This window comes from Rhipicephalus microplus, chromosome 2 (assembly GCF_043290135.1).
Source record: "Rhipicephalus microplus isolate Deutch F79 chromosome 2, USDA_Rmic, whole genome shotgun sequence".
Classification (NCBI taxonomy): domain Eukaryota; kingdom Metazoa; phylum Arthropoda; class Arachnida; order Ixodida; family Ixodidae; genus Rhipicephalus; species Rhipicephalus microplus.
The window spans coordinates 195,221,662-195,246,690 of NC_134701.1; the positions used below are offsets into that span (position 1 = coordinate 195,221,662).

At 46.3% G+C, this 25,029-nt stretch overlaps 1 protein-coding gene across 9 annotated transcripts in view; it reads right to left on the reverse strand.

Moving 5' to 3' along the window:
• Positions 1-8,885: 8,885 nt before the first annotated feature.
• LOC119170511 (dopamine receptor 1) overlaps positions 8,886-25,029 on the reverse strand; it is a 593,104-nt gene continuing 576,960 nt past the window's right edge. For all 9 annotated transcript variants that reach the window (XM_075887209.1, XM_075887203.1, XM_075887210.1 and 6 more), the window contains one exon: positions 8,886-13,169. In XM_075887209.1, the coding sequence (XP_075743324.1) occupies positions 11,817-13,115 (1,299 nt within the window). In that variant the 5' untranslated portion in view covers positions 13,116-13,169 and the 3' untranslated portion in view covers positions 8,886-11,816. The remainder of the gene's footprint in view (positions 13,170-25,029) is intronic.

Sequence of the window (25,029 nt, forward strand, 5' to 3'; positions counted from 1 at the left end):
ACACATTTGAGGTAAAAATTTCCAATGTCAACCTACAGATAGGGAGTGACAAAGTGAGGCGAAAGGTCGGACGACGCGACTGGGGTAGGGGGGCTATAGTAACTGGGGGTCGCATGGTACTGCCATATTGCCCGCAGGTTGCCTAAACCTGCACTCTGAAAAAAATATCTCTCCGTTGTTCTGAGCGCACATACACCTGCAAATTTTCAGCGCTATGTGCATTGCGGCATGTGGGACGTATATACTTCAGCCGATCATCGTGTCGGGCCCAAAGGGAAGGGCGACTCAATCGGTACCGCATTCGTCATTTAACTTGGGCGCCGAGTGCGACCCCATACATTTACTCAGGCTAAAAATTGCCTCGTATTCGTGTTACATTCAATGCTATAATTTGTGCCAAGCAGGTGCATGACGGTAATGACGGCCGAGGATCCGTTTATTTCTCACGTTTACTCCGAGAAACCAAGGATTCAAAGGGGCAGCTCTTTGTGAGTAAGCACATCGTCGCTTTAGTGTCGTTTCTGCTTTCATGGCGAAGTTTCTCTTTAGCACTCGACCGACAGGGGCGCCACGCTACGACTCGGCAAAGAGGCTCTGGGAACCTCCGGAAAAGAATCCTGCGCACGCCCGTGCTCATCGCACAAACTTCCTAGCCACAACCAAACAAGCCCCGTGTGATGAAATGGCTTCGTTTTTTTTTTAACTGGACGATAGCACGAGGCGTTGCATGGAGCCATTGTCAATGGCGAACTCCATGTGTGTGGGCAGCTGTCCTGAGAAGCGACCGACAGCGCCGAGGTGCCTCGTTGGCGCTGCTTGCAAAGTGTCGCACACGGACGTGACCACCTGTTCGCTTGACTTTGACAATGACTACGCGACTCCTCGTGACCAGAATAAGCACGAGAACACTGAAGCGCAGTGCGTGTGTCACTCAAAAGCCGGAGTACGTCTTGGCACCGGGGCTGGCACCTCCCGTGAAACCTTGCGAGCTTGGTCACGAAGTGTAGACGGCCGATGTACCTCTGTAAGATAGGTTTTCACTACTAAACTATATTATTCTGAAAATAAAAAGAAGAAATAAATTAAAGTATATCCCCCCCCCCCCATCTTTTTCTACGCTATCCTATGTGAACTCATTTTTATTCAAAGATAAGGTGACAACGTATTGCTTGAAAGGGAGTTTTTATACCAGTAAGGGGAGCTTTTGTAATATCTTTACATACGGCATTAAGCACTTTCATAAGCAATGTACGTGCATTTTTTCTCATCCACTTTTTTTAAAGTCACGGGAACAACTGAGACTGTGGAGGAACGATACCGTTAATCTATAGAAGCCCCTCCTGTAACCCTCCCCTTTTCATTGCACCGCAGGGGTGGAATTGTGTTTATATTCATGTATTACATACCCCTCATTTCTTTACATAAGAGGCAGTAACAGAGCCCTGTTCTGATTTTTCGTACAGGTCTGCATAAACGCCAAATGTGACACCGTATGACGGGAAACATGGAAGTATAATTCCATGTGAACTCCATCATGTCACTGACTTCTCTTACATCATTTACTTCTCTTTCACTTGTTTTCTGTCTCGTTTATATACGCGGGACATATTTGACAGGAAATATATATTGCAGGAAAACCGGTCACTTAATGTTGCCGTTCACTACGCACAACCACGTTTAGTGCATTTATTCTCATGATTTGCTTACTGGCGTTGTATATAATAGGCTGCTGTCAAAGGCCGTTCGTTCTCCGAAGAGCGGCCTGATGCTTAGCAATGTGAAGAAGTCCGGTAATATACCCCACCGTGGTGGTAAAGAAACTCGGCTGCTGATCCACAGGTTGCGGGATTGAATCCCGGCAGCGGTGGCTGCATTTTCGATGGAGGCGAAAATGCTGTAGGCCCGTGGACTCAGATTTGGGCACATGTTAAAGAACCCCCGATGGTCGAAATTTCCGGAGCCCTCCACTACGGCGTCTCTCATAATTATGCGGTGGTTTTAGCACGTTAAACCCACATATCAATCAACTATGGTAATATGTAAGACTGGAATAGTTCGGAATTTATTGAGCAGGAAATCAGCGCTTATCAAATTGTTCACTATATCCTAGGCCATCGTCTGCCATACGGCTTTTTTTTCACGGTAACGTATTGTGTCACTTATATCCAGACTACTGTGCAGTACATACTCAGAGCTACTGCAGAGCTGTGCAGTACATAATCAGTACATACTCAGGAACGCCAATGCTTGCGTGCGCACATCATTGCTGTCATCATCGGGACATTGAACGCCATCATGGCATCGGCCACACCAGCTGAACTTAACGGAACTGACGGCGCGTGTCTTCAGCTGTGTGTAGCCTATAGCGTGAAGCGCATCTTTGAGAAACTTCTTAATTTCTGCCGTTCAGCATCTATAGCGCTAAAGACGATACCCGACCTTGTCTTGCATTGCGCGTTAGACGCTGACATGGAATGCCAACATGGCCATATTTACGTTACTGTATTCACCAGATATTTCGAGACACGTCTGCCAGGTCGTCACAGTGCCGCGTCAGATATAAGCTTTCCTGACTTCTGTCATGCGTGCACCACGCATGGGTCATTGATAACAGGACATCACAATGACGGCAAACATGTGTATATAATTTCTTATATAAATATATGATTTCTAAAGCAGTTGAAGCTGGATCAGTGCCACAGAACTACGTTGTTTTGGTTCAAAAACTTTGCACCACTATACGGACAGCGGACTGCTGCCATGCTCACGTTTTGAAACTTAACTCTAGTTTTCATCCCGTCTTGCACCCATTTCTCTTCATACTGTATGCACTGGATTGGATAAGAACCTATTCAGGGAAAACAAGTAGCACCAGCAGGTGCACACCATCAGTAGACCTAACTGCTCGGAATCAATGAATCGAGGCGCCTCCCAGTGTGGGACATGACGGGAAACGGAAAGTAGTGCGTAGTTCGTCGCCGCACGAGGCGAGGCGACTGCATAAGAAATCACTGGCCTAACGTACGGGTGCAGTGGCATACGTGAGCACCTGCCTTTACGGGCGAACGAGGCACGAGCGCGCTAAGCCTCGCGATTCGAGGCACGCGCCGCACGAGAACGCAGCGCCGTGCTGCGGAGAATCGGCTATACACCGCATACGAAACCAAGACAGGGGGCACTGCGAATGCCGAAGAAGTGGAGAGGCGGTACGTGCGTAACTGTGAATGGCAGATATCGATGGACAAGCATTTCCTTTACACGCTCGGAGGCTTCCGCTCTACAGACGCGTCTCTCACTCCGTCCGGCCGGTTGTGACCGTAGCCCGTCGCTATCTGTGACGGCCATTGACGCGAGAGAGCTTTTCGAGGAGCGAGACAAGGGCTCGTGTGTGTGACCGTGTCCTTTTAAGTCCGCACGATTATCCACAGGCGCCGGGAGAACAACAAGGGGTCGCGCTCATTCGCCAACGGAAGAGCCAACGAAAGATGCAGCTCCGGAAGAGCTCTTTCCACTGATCACTCGAGCGTCTCGGCAATCAGTGTAATTACGGTTTAAAGCGCTTGTGACAGCCCCACCTGGTCAACGAAAATTAGGCGCCTATTTTCTTTCTCAGCCCATTTATTATCATTATAATGGGTGAACAAAGCGCTAGAGTAAATCTGTTTTGTTATTTCGTTCTTTCAAGCGAAGTGCTTTGTGGGGGCTTTTTTTGTTGTTGTTGCTTTGAAGAAAGAGAAGCAACCCGGAAGAGGTCAATACAGCTGCGCTGGCTGATTGAAAACAAACAAACAAACTGAATCTATTTGGAAAGTGGATGAGAACAAACGAACACCTTTACGACGCAGGCAATATAGTTAATCGACGTAGCGCGTTTTGAAACATAGGACAAGGGAAGGGACAGAAGGGAGCGCATACTTTCAACAAAACTTTATTTCGAGGAACGTACATATATATGCTCATAAAATTCGAAAACAACAAACAAACAGATGAAAAGCCCTCTATTACCATGCGCTAAAAACTTAAAATCTCAAGAACGACAATTCTTTTTCACAAAGACCAAGAGAAGGATTGCTGACGCAGTTCAGCCCTAATCTACTGATCCTTTCTGCTTCAATAATCTTCCTTGTCGCTTTATTTCTGTTTCTTTCTATGATTACCGTACCATGAAAAAGTGGTTTGCAGCCACACATGCTGCAATGTAGCACCAAAAAACCATCTCGACCATTTTTTACATTGCAAGCGTGTTTGCGGAGCCGGTAATTAATACACCTGCCAGTTTGTCCTATGTAGTGTTTACCGCATTCTTAGTTGTGTAGAAGAGAGCATTGACAAGCTTGGTAGCATAACATTTCAGAATAGTGCTGGTATATCGTCTAGTAGTTTTTTAGAACTTTTATCCTTTTATTTGCAATCTACTTTTATTCAATGGAATGGGAAGCCCCACCTTCAAAAGGAGAGCATTTGTATTGGATCATGTATTGCTCCAATCTTAAGTAATTTGTTTTTAGCCAAGCTCGACAGAACCGTTTCCGGTGACCTTAGTGACAACCTAATCATGCGCATCTTTAGATTTGTTGACGACTTCCTCATTCTTCTTGACTGTGATCTCATTTTTTGTGCCCTAGATATCCTCAACTTCATCAAGGAGCGGTTTAGTCCCCTTGTTTTAACCCATGAGTTGCCTGTTAATAACACTCTCAGATTTTTAGATATCGCTCTCACGTTTCACCTAGACCACATTTGTTGGATGTACAAACCGAGGAGTAACAAACCCTTGCTTCCGTACCATTCCGCCCATACTAAGCTCGTAAAACGAGGCATTGTAAACATGTGCTTTAGTAACGCTTTGCAGAAGTCTTGTCCACCTCTGATGGCAGCTAGTTTCAAGGAGCAAGCAGAACGACTTCTGGACGCTGGCTACCCCTCTCACGTACAGGTTTCCGTCGCGGGAATTCTGGTCAAGAAGCTTCAGTCCTTGCATCAAGCTCTCCCTCATGTTGAGCCAGTGAGACGTCAGAAGCTGGCCGTAGTGCCTTATCTGCATGGAATCTCCCACAACTTGAAAAAGGTTGGAGAGCGGGCCAATCTAAAGGTGGTGTTTTCTGCCCCGAAAAAGCTCTCGTACCTGTGTATGAAAGTTATTTCACATGCAAAATCAGGATGCTCTAAAAAGCACTTAACACTGTTTGTCACATGCGCGCAATTTGTAATTTATCAGATACTTCTTTCATGCGGTAAACACTACATAGGACAAACTGGCAAATGTATTAATGACCGGCTCCGCGAACACGCTTGCAACGTAAAAAATGGTCGAGATGGTTTTTTGGCACTACATTGCAGCACGTGTGGCTGCAAACCACTTTTTTATGGTACGTTAATCATAGGAAAAAACAGAAATAAAGTGACAAGGGAGATTATTGAAGCAGAAAGGATCAGTAGATTAGGGCTGAACTGCGTCAGCAATCCTCCTCTCGGTCTTTGTGAAAAAGAATTGTCGTTTTTGAGATCATAAGTTTTTAGCGCATGGCAATAGAGCGTTTTGCATCTGTCTGTTGTTTTCGAATTTCATGAGCATATATATGTACGTTCCTCGAAATAAAGTTTTGTTGGGAGTAAGCGCTCCCTTCTGTCCCTTCCCTTGTCCATATATGTTTCAAAACGCGCTACGTCGATTAAGTATGTCTTACCAACATGCCCAATTTTATACTCTAGGCAATATAGTTGCTGTAAGCATCTTGCTTGTATAGGTGAGAGTCGGATGGTATCGTATCTAAACCAATAAAATGTCGTACTGCGTTAGGGCTTTCGATAAGGCTTTCCTATGTGCAACCCGAGAGGCAACAAAAGGGGCAATTTTTTCGATAATTATGTTTCTGCCGGATGGCCTGAAACATTGTTGTGTGTGCCACCACTACGAATAAAGGAGTCGCGTCGCCGACGAAAAACCATTTCTTTTCGTATCTGCGTAGCCACATAGTTATGTAGTTGTTGATAGATAACGCATGTTGCATGGAAACGAGCGCTACTATGATGATAAGCTCTCCATAGCATTCGAATTTGCAGGCTATAGTAATCGTTACACATGTTACATTCTGTTTTGAATGCATGCATGCCTTTATTACAGGGCCGCATGTAGAAGAGGCCCAGAACTTCTTTGTATGTATACTGATCAAGGCGCCATTAAAAGCGCATTAATTTGGGATTCTTTTTCCGGTGTAAGATTTCAAACGCGTAAACTTTGCGGAGCAAAAAGCTGGTGCTTGAGAAAGCGATCCGGGAGGTCCATGATTTACACAGACAGCAACAACCAACTCTGTTTAGTAACGACGTGGATTAGTCGTTGAAGTGCGTTTCAGACAGAGGTAAGCTTTCACTTACCTTCGTGTATATAGAGAAAGTTTTGGAGACGTGATACGATTGAATCATTGGATGATCATGAGTGAAACGGAAATATTATTTACCAAAAGGATGTATTTCACCGGAGACAACGCAGCGAAGTTTTATGATGTCTCAGTGGGTATGAGTGAAAACTTAAGGGCGCCATGTTCATTTCGGGTACGTTCTCTTTTTCTGCTTTCAGGTCTCCTACCAGCGCATGCAGCAGTATCTTTTGGGTATCACAGAAGCTTCATTTACTGATACAACTGAACGCTGTACTTGCCTTGAGTGTGTCTTTAAGCATACGCATGTATAGTTAGCTTTACCAGTGCATATTTTCGTAAATTGTTTTTCATGTTGTTATTTATAATTTGCGTAGCTTTCTGTTGCATATACTCCCGTAGCTGTTCGAGTTTATAGTGCACGCATCTTAACTTGCTGTTCAATGATATTTCGTGTACAATTGTAAAATGTTTTACGCTGCTTTTTCTCACTTGCTCGCTTTGTTTTTTCTTGAAACAGCATAATAAGCCATTTGTGTCGGAACAGTTGTTTCGTTCATATCATCCCTTAGTTTTTCCCCCTATTTCGCGTTTTTCACCATGTGTACACTGGCGTCTATAATATTCGATCATATTTTCCAGGTATATTTAGATCTGCATCGCACGCTTGGCGCATCCATGTTTCGTTACTGTTACAGTGAAACAGAAATTCAGAGGCGATGTTTTCGCTGTGATTACGTTGATGTAGATACATCCATACTCCAAGTGACTTGAACGCCTTATAAGCAGTACAAGTAATGAAAGTAGCGGCAACTGCACATTACATTTAAAGCACCTAAGATTGGTTATTACGCGTCGGAATTCAACACGAGAACGTCTTTCTCATATGTTCTACTCAATGACCCGATTCAATGAAGTTTTCTGGCAGGGACTCGAACGTGCGACACAACAGTCGGAACAAGAGCTAGTCAGTAGCTGGTCCACTGCGAGAACTATCCCCAGCCCGCCTTGGCCATCCTTTCTGCGTGTTCGCTTCGCCTCTAAAACATTGCAATTGCGGAGAAGCGTGCGCGCAGTTGTCACTTCAGTTTTATACCGGGTGTCCTTGAACACCATTTTTCTGAGAAGTGCCTCAAAAGAAGCTTTGATACAAAGTACATGTTGTCCGTTACGCACTCCGCATAATCCACTTCACGAAACACAAGGGGTTGACGCAACCGCATGTTTTGAAAAAGACTCTTTCTCTTTCTTCACTTGACATCAAACTAGAAAAAGGCTCTGACTAATTAACGCTTAACAATTTCATGTTCGCCTAGTCCTCCAAACCTCTGTTTCACCGCAGGAGAGTGAGAAGCTTTGAATTTGCTGAGTACTTCGTGTTCTTCCGATTACGTGTTGATTGTCAAAGACTGCGGACGCGGTGAGCTTCTGATGAAGTCACAACGGGAAGTCGTTAGTTTCAGCGCGAGAGCAGAACGACGACAAAGGGACACAAAGAAGTCCTTCTGCTCTTGCGCTATAACTATCGTCATGCCATACCAACTAGCGCAAACTGGTACACTTCTAAGTCACTATGGGAAGCTGGGAAATGCTTATAGCACCTTGAGTATACATATAAGCTCATCTTCCACATAAGCGTGAAGACAGTGCAGACGCCACTCAGCTCACTCAAGCTACCAATTCTTTATAATTTTGTACTTGTTGTTTAAATAGAAAGCGTGGTCCACGTATGCTCGCTGAGGTGCTGTACACCAATAATTCAATATCTAGTTTGACCACATACAACCGACACGCCGACGTCACTTGTCACTTAAGCTATAAATGTTAATAACTTATGATCATATGAAAAACGAATCATGCTGTGAAACATTTCTTCGGTACTTCAAGCAAACTCACTCACAATTTTAGAGTGAAATGCGTCATTGTCAGCAAAATATTGACGCACAAAATTGAACATCACACGTTTTCACACAGTGGTAGTGTTTAAACCGTAGCCCTGCACGCTGTAAGAGGTGAAATGTCTTTGAGCACGTGGTGCCGCTGAATACGGTCGCTCCAAACACCTCTTGTTCAAGGGCTTCTCATCTTTTCAAACCTCCATCGTCTCCTGAACATCCGCCTAGCCTGAAAGCTATAAGGTATTCAAACGAAGCTGCGTACAGAAAGCCCTAAAGCCATACAGTGAAACTGATAGTTTGAGAACTCTAACACAGTGGTGGCCCTTGATAGAAAACCGTTTTTGAACGTAGTCGTTTAGCGTTTTAGTCGATATACGCTGAACTATTGTTTAGTGGTCTAATAAACAAATCACCCATCTGTGACAACTGTCATCCATGGTACGCAGCGTACCCTGCGCACAACACAACAAAGGACCCACATTTTGTGAGCAATTTCGTGCGCCCGCTCAGAGCCATCTGCGCTACACCCGAGCTGAAGGTTCACCTCCCCTAGGGTACAGCAAGACAGCACATGGCGGGAAGAAATAGATTCAAACCAGGCACGGCATTAACAAAAACAGGCAATCCGTTTATTAGGTCCAATGACGCATCGCTTGTCCGATTGAGATTACGATCTACGAGTCGAGTTGTCATGCTCCAGGGAAGCAATAGAGGGTAGTCACTTGATTCTTCGCAGTCCCATCACGTGACAAGTGATCGGTCGCAAGCTAAGCGAAGCAGGGACACGGTGGCTCGAGTGGGTGCGACCTATACACAGGTCACAGCTGCGACTGGGCGTCCTCTCCTGACAAGAGACACTGACTACACGGGCTACTCGTATAGTTATATTATGTACATATAAGGACGAGCCACGCTCGACCCCATTAAGACCCCATAAAACACACACGCACAACACAGTGAGACCAAGCAGCAGACTTGACCACAAGGGGTCGCTTTGACATGAAAGAGACCAGAACTGCCACACGCACTAAGCACCGATGTCGCATTACAGAAGGAACGAAGAGGGAGGAGAATGAAGATGCCGGACGTGTCCCGATTCAGAACGCTCGCGGAAAGGCCAGATGAACGTGACGTATATACAACAGCAAGCTAATTCTATGTCTAGGGCTCGGTGGCTGGGCGTCCGAGAACTCAACGCTGTCAGTCTTGCCCCTAAGAATGAAAACGAAAGGAGACGGAAGGCGAGAGGCAGAAGAAAGTTGATGTGTGAATGCTACACAGGCTCCAGCTAAGCGGAGTAATATTGCCGAGACTAGATGGAGGCTTCGTGCTACATGAACTGAAGTCATTCGTTTTTTTTTTCTCGAAACATAAGAGTTCTCCCCACACATAAGTATTTGCGGAAACGAGTATATTCAAGCCGCTACGCTCGTTACTATACTCTGGCACACGTAGTATGAAACAACGAAACATGGCCGCGGTCTGAAACCATTCGTTTCGGCAATTCCTTTGCCTCGATATAAAACTTTATGCCTAGTTATTGACCGCCACTAAAGGGCGTTTGCCACCAAAGGCCAGGGCATTTTTGTCGTACGTTGCTTTTATTGCTCCTGGCATTGGCGCTTCGTGAAAATAGCGCAAGCGGAAAGTGGTACAATATGCGCCAGTTTGTTTCGCCAAGCACTGTTCCTCTGGTACGCTAAGTAACGCTCCGTAACAGTGACTGATTTTGTTCCCACTTAATTTTTGCACTGCCATTAATGTTTCAATCGAATGCCCTCAGGAGCATTGGCCGAAGGCGATTAACCGAAATGTATGGTTGCAAAATTCAGCCACTGTTTCATTCGGACGGACCACGAGGGAGTACACCTAACTCATCGACGCCATGCTACGCATTGCCACAAAGTTCAATCTGTACAGGAGTCAATTGTCAAGCTTAGTCATGCAAAAATGGACTCTTCTCTACCTCACGGACATGTAGCACATTTAGACCTGTTTAATAGAGTGTCTTTCGTCTATAATAATATTATCTGAGGCTTCACCTCCAAAAATCGCGATATATGATTACGAGGAACGCCTTAGTGAAGGTACATTGTACTATAGAGTGAACGGTTCCGGAAGTTTTGACCAGCTGTTGTTCCTTAACGTGCCCTTACATCACAGTACACGAGCCTCTTTCATTTCGCCTCATCGAAATGTGACCTACGTGGCGAGGATCGAACCCGCTACCTTCAGGTCAGCAGCAGAGCATGCTAACCACTACACCTGTTTTAATCCGCAGTTTTGGTTTTGACCTGGCGTCTAAACTATCTCGCCTACCATGCTTATACTTGGTGATGGACTTCACTGAGTGATTCGTACAAGGAAGGGGTCGGTGCTTAGCGCGGTGACAAGTCCCTCTTGGGCGAGTAAAGAGTGAATTTAATAGATCTGCGCCTCCGCGGTGCTTACACGAGACACGTGCGAGTCACTTGAAGACGCCCGCTCGCTGCGTATACGGGAAGTGGTTCGTGTCGAAGACAGAAGGAAGCTGACAGGGAACAAGGCATTTGGCGGCTTGAAACTCGTCGCTGAGTAGGCACAACTCTGCGAACGCTGCGGTGTCGTTCGCAGCTGTCCCGTATAGATTTCTGTTATGTCTCCGGTTTCGTGTGATGCCCGTACGTGTGGTTTCAGGCTCGTGTGACCGATTGTCGGGGGCTCCCGTAAGAACACTGCGCCGCATGTGACCGGGGAATTTCGTTAAGTGTGCGCGCGCGCGCGTTTGTGCGCAGTTGGCCGACTAGGACAATATACAGATTTCGCCCGAAGAAAGGGCGCTCATCTCGACGAAAGCGTGAATCGTCTGAAAAGTGTGGGTACACACTGTGCTCGACAAAAACGTCAACTCGGACGTAATGTTCACCACACGGTGTGCAGTTCACCGGAAGATGCGGTTCTCGCGGGTGGCCACGCGCCCAGACTGCCGAACATCCGTTTTGTTGTATCTTGCGCCAACCAACGTTTCTTTACCGAAGAGTAGGGCTATATAACAGTTGCTCACGATCATCTGCCGAACGTAGTCTTGTTAAGCAGTAAGTTCGCTCAGAACTCACACGCACGTCGTAATCGACCAGTCGAGTGGTCTATAGGTGGCACTGAGTTTCGATTCGACCGGATGAGCAGGTTTTGTGCTCCTCGAGAGAAAGATGGTGGTGCACAGAGTGATGAGGTAGTAATGACGGATGCAGGCCATCACTGACCAGCGCACGTGTGGCACGTTGAATAAATTAAGGGAGCAGACATTTAACACTCTGCTCGAGTCATTATAAGTAGTAGCCTGGGCGCGCCGTCCGCGGCTCTGTATTAGGGCATGGCCTACAGTTCATCCGTAGGTTCAGGCCACGGCCAGAGGACGTACAGACATCATTCGTTCATTGTGCATAGGCGTGGTCACAGTTCCTCCGGCTGACACGTCCGCCGGGTGAGTTCGAAGGCGGGTCGTTATACGAGGAAAACGTTAGACGGCATGGTGCGCCGGCTCTCAGGTGCGTCACTGCTATATGTCCGAAATTTCCCCAATGTTCTTGATACTGATCTCGACACGAGTGTCGACTTCGGCCCGGAGCGAGATCCTCTCACTGGCGGTCACCACGTTGTTGTGGCGGCAGTTGACCGCCGCCAGACTGTTGGCGCGAGGTGTCTCGCAGATGGTGCTTCGTTTGGTGCGGTACGACAAGTCGCTGGGCGCACGAGCGCGCTCGGCGAGTGCCTTGCAGCACGCGTGAGCCGTGATGACCCGCCGGAAAGCGTCGCGGAACTCGGTGTTGAAGATGCTGTAGATGATGGGGTTAAGCGCCGAGTTGAGGTAACCGAGCCAGGTAAGGAACTTGAAGCACTCTTCCGAGATGCAAGTCTTACAGAAGGCGGCCACGATGTTGGCGCAGAAGAAAGGAACCCAGCAGCACAGGAACACGCCCACGATGATGCCCAGCGTGATGGCGGCCTTGTGGTCCATCACGTGCAGGGAAGACTGTCCACCGATGGCTCGGAACTTGGTCGGACTACCCGAGTCCTTGTTGTTCACCACGCACGGCTTGGTGACGGCGCGTATGTTCTGCACGTGTCGGCGCGCGTACAGGTAGAGACGGGCGTACAGCGCCACCATGACGACGCACGGCATGTAGAAGCTGATGAGCGACGACGTGACGGCGTACTCGGGTGTCAGGTCCAGCGCGCACATGGTCAGGCCGTTCACGACGAGCAGGGAGTCCGGGTAAGGCCGGTGCCAGCCAAGGGAGATGGGCAGGAACGATAGGAGCGCCGACAGCATCCAGATGCCGCATATGGTCCCGAGGACAGCACGCTTTGTCATCCAGCGACCGTAGTTCAGGGGATCCTTGATGTGCAGAAACCGATCCAAGCTGATGGCGCACAGGTTGAGGATAGACGCCGTGCTGCACATGACGTCGAAGGCGATCCAGATGTCACAGAACTGCGGGCCGAAGGCCCAGTAGCCCATGAGGTCGTTGATGACGGCGAAGGTCATGACGAGCGACGAGACCAGCAGGTCGGCCACGGCCAGGGAGACAAGGAACAGGTTGCCCAGCTTGCGAAGCCGCCGGTCCGTGTAGATAGCGAGGCAGACGAGAATGTTGCCCGTAATGGCGGTCAGAATGATGATCAGCAGGAACGTGCCGATGATGTAGCGACACGATAGGTCCCAACTGTCCAGTGGATGCCCCGAAGAAGGCACGGCGTCCTCCTGAAGCGCGGCCGTCGTGTTGTTGGCCGCCGCCTCGAGCGTGGGCAGAACGCTCGCGATCGAGCCCAGGGTGCTTGCGGACGAGGGCTGCATGGCCGCCGAGGCGCTCGCATTGGTGATTCCGCTCGGCAACCGCTCTCCGGGCACCTGCGCACAGACGTGCACGCTCGTCTCAAATTCTCGCGCTTGTCTGCCCACATGAATTAAGACACAAATGAAAAGACAATGTCCTATTAGCGCATTAATCGCACACATGACATGTTGCTGAAGGCACGCATTGCCTATAGCTTACACTTAGGGTGTGCCTCGAGCCATGACAAAAACCGATACTCGAGGGCCTCACTATTCTTACGCCTACACGTGTTACAAAGTTAAGTGGCGTTCTTTGGCACGCTCCCTCGCTATTTACACTTTTAACTCTCAAAATTTCTAGATTAAGATATATAGGTTGTTCACTTCCCAGTGTAAGATAGCGTACAGGTTGTTCTGACCTAGTCAAGCTCCATGCACGTTGCTTCTCTTGTTCCGTTCAAGCAGCTTTTAGAAGAAGGTGCATTACTTAGCAATGGGAAGTTTGTTGACAGTATAACTCTGAAGCGCAGTCTCGAAGGACATGAGATGCAGGGGGATGTTGAAAAAATTCTTGGCACAGAGATTCATTAACAGTGGCTTGCACTGACGCACGAGTTCGCATTTTAATTACGCTTTGAAAATGCTCTTCGGCCTATTAATTTTTTTCTTGTATGCATATTTTTTTAAAATTTATTGTCAACTGAAAAATGTACCTTAATGCATTTGTCAAGTTTATCGCCGCACAAACACACAATATCTTAAAATGCAAGCGTCTGTGAGGGCGTTGCTCAGTTCTTCGAGCCAACCTTTGCGGTAATAGGGAACACAAGTATATTTACTTGCTCCTATACAGTTAACTGCATCTTGTTTCACGGAATAAGCCGATGTAAACTGCGTCTGCAAATACAAGCTAACCATAAACAAATGGATGAAGCTCTTTGTAATAAAGAGCCGCCATGTATCAGTTTCGTATTTATCACTTGCATTGGGGACCACTCGGAAAAGTATGTATTTCTTTCTTTTGAAAAAAGCTCGCCTGTGTAGCGAGTGACCTTCGGCATGAGATGCGGCGACATACACGGAACTAATGTTTTTGTACGCCAGCGATGTGTCGCAATGGAAATGCTTACTAGTTGTTAATTAACGTTACCTTGTCTTTTTACATTGTAGGTCGACAAACTCAATAAACTTAACAGGCTTCTGCGAGATGCAAAAGCGCATAGTATTTCATACGCCTCACACAAAAGCACCGCACACGAATAAGCCAATTACACACGTGGCCTCATTTCACATGCAGTAGCCTTCATTACGCAGGCCTTTGTGATTTGCACTGAAGTGTACAAGTATTATTAAGCATAGCTGTAAAAAAAGGAAAGGAGCCTATTGTATGTGCGTATAACTGTTTTTAAGAGGCTCAGTTGAACCATATGCAATGTTGTATAGCTGGTAACTTTTTCTATACCATGTCATACTCATTTATCCAACAACAGTAACAACAAAAGACAAAGAATCAACATCAAAATAAACGCTGCGATGAAGTGTACCAATCGTATACCAATCCCACTATAGTGTCGTTTAAAAGCCTTTCACGCCCTATCTTTTTTTGTCGCGTCCACTGACCTCTCAAACAGGGTGAAAGTGAACGGTGCTATAGCAAAACGCGTCAAATTAAAGACAAATGAGGTATAAAACAAGGTCAAGCTCGAGGAAACCAAGTGGCCCATCTTTTTTTCTGAACCGAAATGAATAAATTGGGAAGGAAACGACGGGTGAAGAGTAGTGAATAAAGAATGAAAAAAAAAAAGGGGGGGGGGAGGCGTCCGGGATGTATCGCCTTCACTTCAACCCAGCCGAGGACAAAGGTCTACTGCTGCCGGCAAGCGGGATCCATTATCGCCGAAGGCCCCAGATTTCCGCTTCATCCCGAGCATTTGTCACAGCCTGTCACCGACGGCCGAGGCTCTTCGCTAGTCAACCGCGGGAAGGATTCAGAGTCGTCCGCTCACGGGTCCCCACGGGCACGCACCTTAGAGACGATGTTAGTAAGCACTCTACTCAAGAATCCCAGTGTTCTTATTTTTTTTTCGCCTTACCTTTCCTTCACGCGTTGAGTGCCGCGCGAGAGCAGTTGTGGTCGAGGGTGAACTCCTTTTTACGTCTTTTGTTCTTTTTTTACGGGGTCAGGACAGGTGCTGGAGGACCCCTTGATGGCGAATTAAAGCGAGCGATGACGAAGCATCGTCACGCGCTCAGAGATTAGCGCTATATCGCGGCGATTCGCATGAATGAATGCAGCCGCAGTTGATGCCCGCTCCACGTACGCACGCACACACAGTCACGATGATGCGAGTAGATTATAAAAACGACGTGGAATGCCTCCACACTAGGCCTCATTTTTCAGGGGCACTGGACCCGCGCACTATGTTTTTGAGCCCGGTTACTATAGAGAAAACAAAAAAAAAAAATACTACCAAGCCTGAAGAAACAATGGAACTGGGTGGGCCTAAAAATGGTCGTTTAGGCTATAAATATAGCCTCATGGGCCTAGAGAGGAGCAGTAAAGTTCGGAAAAGCTCAGCTGAAGCTCTTTTTATCTCTGCTTATTCCTCTTTCTCTCTATACTCTCTGCTTCTCTTTCCCCTATTCTTTTCGCATCATATTGCCCACAGAAGCGCAATCATGCTGTTCCGATGAAAGAGTGTCTGTACAGCCGGTTGGTTACGACGCTCATCACCGGACCATGGGTTGCAAGCCCACCTCGCTAAGAAATTTAATTTTGTTTTTGTTTGTCGCTTGTCCGCCTCTCCACTTCCTAGCTTCTTTCTTTCCTCCTCTCCATTTCACCGTACTGAGCTCTCACTCACCTCACTCCCACTTCTCGGCTTCCAGCCTCAGCACTGCTTGTTTTAGTACAGTAATTTAGTAATACAGTAATACAGTAATTCTACGACGCTTCACTCTCCAGAGCCTTCCTTTCCCGACCACTTGCCGCACTCTCTTTCACTCCGCTCTCTCCGTCTACTGTCTTTGCTTTCCGTCGCACCTGCTACATACTCGGTAGTGCAGCTCGTCCAACTTCCGTGGCGCGTACTGAACTGAATTTTTCTGCAACGCGTGCCTTAATCCGAGCTTAAGCTCCGCTCTGGAAAAGAGAGTACGAAGAATGGCGTTTCGGGCTTTTGATAAAGGTGCTGTCGGACACTTCTAGACGGTTTTATTGTACAAGAAATGCGGGTTAACGTGTAAACTAACGGACAAACTCAGCATGTTAGATAGAAAGAAGAATCCAAAATGTTTGCACGAAACCTAAGGGAAGAAGCGTGGTCGTGTCAAATCTGGCTACGAGTTAACTTTCCATACTGAAAATGGGACTGCAAAAAAACACAAGGAGCAAATAAGACGTCGGCAAAGGAAGAGTAGCTTAGAACAGGACTTGCTCGGGAAGTGCTCTGAACTGGAGTGAGAGTCAACAAAGAAGCCAAAAGCTCCCCACGAAAGGGGCATAGCTGTCAGAAAAAAACGTCAGGGTGGGGGGGGGGGGGGGGCTAGACGTATACGGAGTGCGCGAAGGAAGAGCAGTCACCCACTGTCACGCAATCCGGCCCAGAAAGCTCCAGTGGAGATGTCAGGGGGCGATTTCGGTTGGCAGCAACGGCCGAGAAACATTAGTTCCTGTCCGGTAGCGAGTTAGCCGGCAGGACCTAAGGTTTAAGCGCACACCTAATCCTGCAGATAACAATTCAAAGGATCAAAAAGTAATACAGAACTTCAAAGAGCATGAGGAGGGCACAGAGCTGCAGAGGATTTGCTAGACACCGGGTACGGTGGAGAATCTTAAAACATCGTGAAATAATAAAAAAAAAACAGAAATGCGTCACTGTCTTTCAACTTCTGGCTGCACAGTTCCCAATGTTTCTAAATCTCTTCCGGTTGTGGCTCTGGAGAAAGTTTTTACAAAAAAGTGTCTACCCCTGCAGTGCAATTTGCATTGTGTACAAATTCGTATTTCTTTTCTTTTCTTTCATTTTCAAGGCTAGACATTGGTTTGGAGAGGGTTTAAGGACTCTACGGTGGATGATAGAGAGTATGGCAAGCCAGACGTGCATCTAGTCACTGTCACTGCTTTTTCTTCCCCTCCTCACCCTCTCTCTCCCTTTCGCTGTGTGTGGCACATATAAAGACGTCTTGCGCAAAGGCAATAGCGTTTTCATACTAGTTGTAAAATTTTCGATGCTATGTTATACCTTTATTGCTGCTTATTTTCTTTTATTACCTCTTACTATTTTTCTTTTTCTTACCCCTCTCCGTTGTGTAGGGTAAGAAACTAGATGCTACAATTCAGGTTGACCTCCCTGCCTTTCTCTCATTTTAATTTCTCTCTCTTTCTTATTACATCGTAATTATATCTCCGACGGGATTATAGTGTGGTGTGCTCTGTATAAAGAGTATGTTGTAGTCTACATGACATCTTCCTCCGTTGCAGTTATCGCATTTTGCCCGGGATCATGCTTGATTATGTGGGACAGTGCAATGTTCCACATTTGATAAGCAGCGGTCTTTGCTGCGGTTATTACTTACGGCAGGTAATAACCGCAGAGCCTAACCACGAGATTGAAGTAACTAGAAGAATAAGAATGGGGTGGAGCACATTCGGCAAGCACTCTCAAATTATGACAGGTAGATTGCCACTATCCCTCAAGAGGAAGAAATATAACAGCTGTATCTTGCCGGTACTTAGCTACGGAGCAGAAACCTGGAGACTTACAAAGAGGGTTCATCTCAAATTGAGGACGATGCAGCGAGCAATGGAAAGAAAAATGGTAGGTGTAACTTTAAGAGACAAGAAGAGAGCAGAGTGGATTAGGGAACAAAAGGGGGTTAAGGATATCATAGCTGAAATCAAGAAGAAGAAATGGACATGGGCTGGGCATGTAGCACGTAGACAGGGTAACTGCTGGTCATTAAGGGTAACTGACTGGATTCCTAGAGAAGGCGAGCGAGTTAGGGGGAGACAGAAGGTTAGGTGGGCAGATGAGATTAAGAAGTTTGTGGGTATAAATTGGCAACAGCAAGCACAGGACCGGGTTAAGTGGCGGAACATGGGAGAGGCCCTTGTCCTGCAGTGGACGTAGTCAGGCTGATGATGATGATGATGATGATGGTGGTCTTTGCTGATTAAGGAATATAAATTTCTAGGACTTAAGTGCGCGATCTCAGACGACTACCTTTTTCCGAGCGGTTGTGCTTCCCAAAGAGACCAGGTCCACCGAGCTCTCCTTACATTTATGAACCAAACGGACCTGGCCACCCGTTTAGAGATATTTTTTCTTATTATTTTATTTATGTTTTTTTGCTCATACTCGTCGAAGCCTTCGTCATTTTTCCCTTCCTCATCTTCTTTCCTCTTTCTCCCACCTATTCTTTGTTTTCTCTGTTTCTTCCCTCCTCCCGAAAGAGTGAGCAGGCATTGTGCCCCCCCCCCCCCCCAATTGGAAGTTGCCAGCTTGCTTTCTCCCTCTTTCCTCTGTGACCTTGTGTGCCTGTGTATGCAAAGCAAATAAATCAATAAATAAAATAATTATGACGTACTCTTTAGCGTTTCGCCCTGATTCTGCATTTTGTCGTGTTACGAAGCTCTGTGGGTATCTCAAAAGAGTGCCTGCGATGTTTGAGTCTAAACGCATACAACGGGATGATCGCAAGCATTCCATTATATTGGTGAAGCTGAAGCAAAAGAATGTAAGTAGAGCAAAATAAACGCGAGCGTAACTATGAGTAACCGTGTTTGATACCATTATTCTATGAGCAATGTTGTAGCGTTGTCTTCATAATTGATGACTGATAGATTTAGATGTTGGAACAAACATTTAGCCCGCCACAGTTCAAGCATAGGATAAAACTAATTTTCTTTTCCATGGGCGCACCTGAAATAATAAGTGAGAAGGCGCACGTTTGCATACACGTAAGAGTGAACGAAATGTATACCGAGAAAAAAAAACAGCGAAATTTCATAACTTCACTAGCTCAGCTTGTCTCGACCAAACTTCAAGGAACTTAAAGATATAGCTCGACACCTCAGAGAAAAGGCGAAGAGCCGATGCACCGTTCAACAGTACAGACTGTTGTGCCAGAAACACTGTCCTCATGCACAAGCGCTTCTTCCCTCGGGAGATGATAAGGTCCCTAGATAAAACAAGTTTCATCTAGGGGCCTTGCGGGAGATCGGCTAGCTGCACAGAGTTTCGGCAAGGCCTCCTCTTCCCAGCGCCATGGAGACGGCGGCGAACCACTCAGAGTTCCGGGGAAATCTTGTCTTCCCTTGGCAAGCACCGGAAACCGGCCTCAGACGATAAAGTGAAACCTTATTGAAGGCCGCGCCGGCTCCATGTTAGCGGGATTCGCCCTAACAACGACGTCGTGCTGGCCGGCTTCGTATACCTACGATAATCTGCTTTAGTAAACGTTGCTGTTTTACAAAACTACTGCCTCCCTATTCCACCTATGGGCGAAGGCTCTTCAGTGACGTATGTTTGGCTTTTAGCCACTCTCGGCGACCGCTAGCTACCATCGCGACACAGCGAGATCCTAACAAGGCCTAGCTGGTGTGGCCTAGAAGCGTCCTACAGTTGTAAGAGACGAATGGCTTCTTTCAGTTCGCTTGTCCCGCGTCAGGCGTAACCGACAGTCTGTCCCGCTCTCCGACTGGCTGCTGCGCGGGTTGTGCCTGGGTGTGCGGGGAAAGAGTGCCTCTCGGTCCCCTGCATCGTCGCCATACGCGTCGGATCGTTGATGGGGCATGGATGAAGCGGAGCGGCGGGCGCGGAGGGCCGCGGCGGCTCGTGCTCGTCGCTAGACAGGCATACATACATACATACATACATACATACATACATACATACATACATACATACATACATACATACATACATACATACATACATACATACATACATACATACATACATAAATACATATAGACAGACAGACAGACAGACAGACAGACAGACAGATGAGCGCATCGGTGGACGCACGGACGGACAGATGGGTGCTTCGCTCCACTAATCATCAATCACTTCATGGATATGCTGAGAATTTGTTTGTTAGTTTGCTTGTATGGTAGTTAGGTGGTTGTGTTGACATGTTGATTTGTGAGAGTTGTCTTCCAATTGCAATCTTTGAAGTAGTTCCATTGAGATACTCCCTTACATCAACAGATGAAGACGAAAATAAATACAGCAAAAGTAATGCGCACCGAATTATAGAGAGCAAAAATATGCATGGTGCTGCGTATGCCGTAATAAACGTAGTTCTACAGAGCTAAAGCCATAACGATAGTAAATTGCAATTAATTAAACAATGAAGCAAACGAGTGCTCTTAATACCTTCTTGAATAGTTTTGTTCAGACGCTACTTACTCATTAACAGCATCGATTATTTTACTTAGTGATGGGTTCTAACTCACTCACTCACTCACTCACTCACTCACTCACTCACTCACTCACTCACTCACTCACTCACTCACTCACTCACTCACTCACTCACTGGTACATGAATCGGCAGTAGTCATAGGTATTCTTCTACAATACCTTCTACAATACCTTCTACAATACCTTCTGCAATACCTTCTACAATACCTTCCTTGTTCCCCAAGAGCATACACAAGTACTTCATGCAAACTCGCAGTGATAAAGCAGCAGCTTAGGAACCCAAAAGGAGGGCTTGTTACGAGGAATCAGTATGCAGTGCAGCCTAGCAGTGCATTGCGAAACGGTGGAGAGGAGCAAATGATGACTCAGTTATCCGAGAGCGTTCGTGCCGAACGAGACACATTGCGCGCGAAAGCGCGTCCGTATTACAGAGTCGTGCTCAAGCACAAGCCGCCTGTTATCGAGATGAAAGAGGCAGATACACGCAGGCAGCTGCGTGTACGCGCTGGTGTTGCCAGGCTTTACGAAAAGGCCACAGGTGCACGTGACCAGGATCTGGGAGCGATCCTCTCGGATGTGCTCGCAAGGCGACTTCGGAAATCTCCTAAGGTCAGCTTGGGTATTCCGGGCACTGAGAGTATATTTCGGATATCTTTTGCCCGTCGGGAGAACAGTATGATAGCGTCGACACCAACGGAACAATATATGAGCATGCTGCCTCCGCAACGAAACTTTTTCGCTTCCACTTGCTACCGTCCGCCCCGCGTCTCGCTGTTTTTGTTTTGTTTTCTTCTTTTTTTTCTTGGCATCGTGCATTGCTTGACCGTGCCCCATTTGGAGCTTCATTCATGGTGGAGCCGTGAAAGCGAGATCACGAGCACCCGTCTACCCTGCGTGTTGCGGCAGTGCTTCGCTGAAGACTAAAACGGTAGTTTTTTTTCTTTTAGTGCGTCGATTTCATGATTCGCGCCTTGGATCTAATCTTAATTAATTCTCTCGGCCATGAGGCGATCCGCGCGCTTAATCTGTATGTAATCGGAGCAAAATTTATACTGATACTGATAATGTTAAAAGGTGCTTACCTGGGCCGGCTTTGAGTTAGCGAAGATTCTGAAGACGTTACTGCAGGGTATGAATATAAACGCTGAAAGTGCCAAGAGAAACGTTGGCTTCGCATTTAGATTGGCACCCTGTCGTCGCTGATGGTGTCTCTTATCGGGTAAGAAAGGCCGATGTTGCCAAGATAACAAAACAACATGTGTAGGTAACCATGCTACCTTGCGATGTCTTCGCTTGTCCTTGACACTTATATAAAAAGAGGGGCTGCTACTAAAGATCCAAAGCGAGAAATCTGGATGTCTGCCGATGAGGCAACGATTTCAGTTATGTTTATGATTAACCTCTGTGCTTTTGTAATGCCTAAAAAACATTTCTTACAAATTTCAAGCAACTTGCATTCAACTTTTTTTTTTTGCGCGCTACCTATAGAACAAATATATGTAAAATAGCAGCATGCAATGCATCCATTAGTTTCCTGCTTTTCTGCATAGCGATCCTTCACGCTTTTCTGCGTTAATTCCACTTTCAATTTCACGGGGGACCACGATCTCACCACCTTCACCACTAGAACTGTAATCTTCAGTATACCACATGTGCTGATGTTTCTGTAATAAATCTCTTTATAGTTCTTTTTCATTCCTTTATTATTATTATTATTATTATTATTATTATTATTATTATTATTATTATTATTATTATTATTATTATTATTATTATTATTATTATTATTATTATTATTATTATTATCTATATTTGGGACAATACAAACAATTTTGTACTCCAAGAACTAGCACCAACCACAACGCCTATACCCATTTTCATGTGTTCATTTTTCTTTCTGTGGCCCCATGCATGGCATTAATAACAACTGGAACATTCACGCGCAACTTGACCCACTTTATAGGAAAACAAGTACCACTCAATAAAAGACGCAATGGCGCATCGTGTTATTTAATTCTCGCTCGCGCGAAGCGGTAGTGGCTCGATTACGTCACGAATTCTTCCTACAATCAGGCAGACGAGCTGTCAGTCTGGACGCGTTCATTCGATTTATTGCAGGGAGTGTTACCGCAGGTTTTTCTATCCGCCAATGTTCCCACCGCAATTCGCTTCGCGAAATGCTCGCTGAAAGAGGTGTGTTTCGTTACTGTTTTCCGTGAATCAACTATTTGGCAGGAGAACGCGTATGTTTCTTCACACATGCATGTGAGGCTCGGCAGTTAAAAGGAATGTCCACCGCTAGGGAAAAAAAAAATCTGATTGTGGCGAAAACGAGAAGATCGTTCATAACATTGGCGGCAACGAGCATGCTTTTGTTCGATAAAAAAAGATTTCTAATATTATTTATGTGTTGAAAGTCGACAAAGAAGGACCACTAGCGTCACCCAACATCAATGTGGTTCAATCTATTGACAGAAAAAGGAATATTCGCAGGTAGACTCATTTCGCTTTAAAACAAACGTATACGACTTGGAATTGTATTTTACTCACTCGAGGCAGCCTTTGGCTGCACCAGAGAGTGATGTTTGCTTTTTGTTTATTGCGTTCAAAGAGGCACCTGGTGGCGCTGCCGGCGGAGTGTTCTCTCGCCCGCATGCCTGCCTGCAAACGGCGGAGAAACGCAGGCACTGCGTCGGCCGCCGCTCATAAGAACAACAAGAACAACAACAAAATACGTCCGCCGCCGCTCATAAGAACAAGAACAACAACAAAATACGCCCGGCAGTTTTAGACGACCACTAAGGCATTTGCTTTATTATTAAACATAACTTGATGAAGCCTGCAAAAACCGTACGCGGTTTCAGTTTTCCGCTTTCACCGGCGGCACAATCGTCATCGCCTCCCCGGACCAGTGTTGTGGGCATTCATCCCACCGATGAATGAAGATACAACGAAGATAAAAAAAATGTTTCAAATATCTTTACACACTATCAAAACAAACCGCTACAAGGTTGGACACTTGAAATGGTACGCTTTTTATTGCGACACAAAGCAAAAAAGCGGTGAAGGACGGTAGACAGTCGCTTTAACGCTTACGCACGCACGCACGCATATGCACACACAGACACACGCTATCGATTGTTTTACACAAGCAAGTCCGCCAATTCAATCCGACGACTCCCGGTATTCGAAACAATAGAAAATCTTGATACAGCGAGCTTCCTGCAAAATGCTTGCGGTAACATCGATTCCGAGAGTACGTGCAATTTCGGCATTCCAGCTTTGTGATTGCTGGAGGGGAGCGCATATTATTAGCGCTGTCTAAAATTAAACATTTCTGCGGCCGTCAAGCGCTGGAGTTTTCCGGATGTTTTGCATGAACACTACACGTGTCACTGCTTATATTCTAAGGATCACGTGTTATTGCTAGAGAAGAAAAAATGTTCTACAGTTTATATTCTTTGGACAGATTTGGAGCAGTTGACCGACGGCGCGGGCCAATTTCGTGCGTAAAGCAGCGCCTTCTGATGTACGATTGGAACACAACACCAAACGACGGAGCAAAGCGGAAGCGGAAGTGCTAGCTGGCCGATGCAGGCCGAACATTTTGTCGAGTGCCAGTTCGTATGCGTTTGTTCCAGCATCGCTTTCCGTGTCTGATTCAAAGCACTTACCGGAACTTGAGTTTTTTTTTTCTGACTCAGAGTTGGTACCAAAAAAAAAAAAAAACAAATTCGCGCGCGCCCTCAGCCGAGTCGTCCACACGTAGCCCGTCACTGCTACGAAAAGTCGCGACTATGCAATGAGGTCTTAAAGCTGGTAAGCGTGCGAAAAGGCCGCCGAGGGAAATACGTCCGGAAATGCCGATTTCCGGTTCACTCCACCAAGTTTTGTGGAGCAACTTTTCGTGCTCTGTTGAATTAGTGTCGCTACAGTTCACTGAACCACTGCTATATACATATACGCTCCGACTTAAAACACACAGCCCACACCCACAGATCCAACATTGAAATGAGCGTCTTGCTTCCAATCGGAGCAGAAAGGCTTGCCCAGACTTTTACTGAAATTAAGCATTAGAAACGGATATTCGAAATAAGTAAGTTTGAATACTGGATTGTATTGTAGACTCCGAATTTTTCTCACACACTGCACCTCTTAATTGTGAATCACACTCTCTGAATAAGCTGATCGGCAAACTTCTCGTACTAAAGGTACCTGTCTCCGTCTATAATGCCACCATTCCGAACGCAGCAACGCTAAAGTTCTGACTGAAGCGTGATAAGCCTTGCTATTTCTGTATTCGTTTATACGATTATAGATAGGCTTCCTGTTCTCTTACCGCTTATACCTTTATTCTTTTTAACGTGTTTAAATGTTTTATGCCAGGCTACTCCAAAAACTTTATCGACGTCATTTCCATGACTAAAAATTACGTCGGTAAAACAGCCTACTACTTTTCGAGCATCCGCGGGAGACGTTTCTTCATTCACTTCCGGTTTAGACTTCAC